Here is a 2500-nt window from a genome sequence, read left to right as displayed (position 1 = left end):
AGAATTTCTTATAATCAGAGGAGTTAGGTGAGAGGTGGACAGCACATGAAATATTTAGTTGGAGATTGATTGGAATCGTAGCCAGATGGTGGAAAACTCGAAAGATTCAAGAGCGTGGGCACGAGAACAAGTCAAATCGTTGCGCACAAAGACACAGCATCCAGCTTACCTATGGAAGGAACACCAGGAAAGAGAAAGTAGAAGGGAACAGAGAAGGGCTGCTGTCCGCTGCCTCAGACACCTGCTGCTGTGTCGCAGTGAGGCAAACAAGATGAGGTTTAGTAGAGGAGAGGTGGTACACTACACATTGGAAACTAGATCTACATAACACCGCGAATGTTTCAGAAGTTAATGAAGGGAAAGCTGAGGGGGAGGGGACGGGCTGTCAACACTCGGGATCCATACCAGTGCAGCAGTCTGACCTGGGGACAGTTGTGGTCCCAGGCTGGTGTAGGAGTCGAAATATTGAATGTAGAGTGAAAAGTGTGTGTGTGTGTGTGTGTGTGTGTGTGTGTGTGTGTGTGTGTGTGTGTGTGTGTGTGTGTGTGTGTGTGTGTGTGTGTGTGTGTGTGTGGTGTTGCTAGAGGGCAGAAGGTTGTGCAGAGACCAAGGGCAGCGGTCAGCGAGGTCAGTGTCGGGTTATTGATAAGTTGACAGCGCCGCCTCAGCCAGTACAAACCAGTCACTCTCTTCTCACACATCACTTTGCCAGGCGTGTGTGTGTGTGTGTGTGTGTGTGTGTGTGTGTGTGTGTGTGTGTGTCTCATACATACACCATACACTACACAACACAGCCTGCACCTCCACTCACACACGTGGGGAAACTCAATACCTTCCCAACACTTACAATATACTACAACCACCACGAAAACAACAACAACAACAACAACAACTACTACTACTACTACTACTACCTTTGTCCTCCGATCCCCACCACCACCACCACCACCACCACCACCACCACGCAGGCTGTTCGAAGTGGTGGAGTCGTTATCCCGCATTCACCTGGTACTGGAGTTTGCTGGCGGCGGAGAGCTCTTCAACACGATCACCACGGAGGGCCGCATGACGGAGGCTCAGGCGGCCGCTGTCTTCACCCAGGTCCTCTCCGCCATTACCTACCTGGTGAGGACACAGAGAGAGAGAGAGAGAGAGAGAGAGAGAGAGAGAGAGAGAGGGAGTGAGAGAGTTGTGTTGTTGTGGGTCTTGTGTGTGTGTGTGTGTGTGTGTGTGTGTGAGAGAGAGAGAGAGAGAGAGAGAGAGAGAGAGAGAGAGAGAGAGAGAGGAGGGGGGTGTGTGTGTGTGTGTGTGTGTGTGTGTGTGTGTGTGTGAGAGAGAGAGAGAGAGAGGGTATTTTGGAGGTGTGTCTTCGTTTGTATGTGAGAGAGAAGTCGGGGGGGTGTGTGTGTGTGTGTGTGTGTGTGTGTGTGTGTGTGTGTGTGTGTGTGTGTGTGACCCCTACATTATTTTTTCTCGATATTTTGTTCTTTTTTCTAATTTATTTTGTTGTTTAGTCTTTCTTTTCTTGTTTTCCTTCTTCTTATTTCCTTTTGTTCGTTTTTTTCCCTTTTCTTGTTTATCAATTAATTTATTTCATTTTTCTATTTTTTCAAAGTTTTTTTTTTTTGTTTTCTCTTCAAATTTTCTTTCTTTATTATTTTCTTTGTTTTTTTCTTGCTTTAATTATTTTTCTCCTTTCATTTCCTTCCTTCCTTCCTTCCTTCCTTCTTTCCTTCCTTCCTTCCTTCCTTCCTTCCTTCCTTCCTTCCTTCCTTCCTTCCTTCCTTCCTTCCTTGCCTTCCTTCCTTCCTTCCTTCCTTCTTTTCTTCCTTCCTTTTCTAAATACTGCTACTACTACTACTACTACTACTACTACTACTACTACTACTACTACTACTACCACTACTACTATTACTACCACTACTACTCAACAACCATTTCTACTACTAAAACTACTACTACTACTACTACTACTACTACTACTACTACTACTACTTTTTCCCAGCACGGCCTGTCTATCATCCATCGAGATATCAAGGCCGAGAACGTGTTTGTAGCCGGGCCGGGTCTGGTGAAGCTTGGAGATTTCGGCTTTTCAACGAGAGTCTCTCATTTGGAACAGCAACTCAGTACCTTCTGTGGCTCACCGCCCTATGCTGCTCCAGAACTGTATAAGGTAGGGTGTGTGTGTGTGGGTGTGTGTGCGTTTTTGTGGTACTAGTGGAAGTTATTGAGGTTTTAAGGGTGTTTTGTGGTTCTAATGGAAGTTATAGGGGTTTTCAAGGGTGTTTTCGTGGTTCTAATGAAGTTATTTGAGTTTTCAAGGGTGTTTTCGTGGTTCTAGAAGTTATTGGGTTTTTGAAGTGTGTTTTCGTGGTTCTAAAAGTTATTGGTATTTTTAAGGGTGTTTTTGTTGTTCTAATGGAAGTTATTGGGTTTTTTTAAGGTGTTTTTGTGGTTCTAATGGAAGTTATTGGGTTTTTTTAAGGGTGTTTTTGTG

At 44.8% G+C, this 2500-nt stretch overlaps 1 protein-coding gene across 3 annotated transcripts in view; it reads left to right on the top strand.

Moving 5' to 3' along the window:
* Window positions 1-2500, top strand: part of LOC123500357 (serine/threonine-protein kinase NIM1-like) — a 42500-nt gene that overhangs the window by 35295 nt on the left and 4705 nt on the right. For all 3 annotated transcript variants that reach the window (XM_045249060.1, XM_045249061.1, XM_045249062.1), the window contains 2 exons: window positions 969-1125; window positions 2006-2176. In XM_045249060.1, the coding sequence (XP_045104995.1) occupies window positions 969-1125; window positions 2006-2176 (328 nt within the window). The remainder of the gene's footprint in view (window positions 1-968; window positions 1126-2005; window positions 2177-2500) is intronic.

The sequence above is a fragment of the Portunus trituberculatus genome, unplaced genomic scaffold (assembly GCF_017591435.1).
Source record: "Portunus trituberculatus isolate SZX2019 unplaced genomic scaffold, ASM1759143v1 PGA_scaffold_205__4_contigs__length_1045770, whole genome shotgun sequence".
Classification (NCBI taxonomy): domain Eukaryota; kingdom Metazoa; phylum Arthropoda; class Malacostraca; order Decapoda; family Portunidae; genus Portunus; species Portunus trituberculatus.
This window is presented reverse-complemented; position numbering and strand designations above follow the sequence as displayed.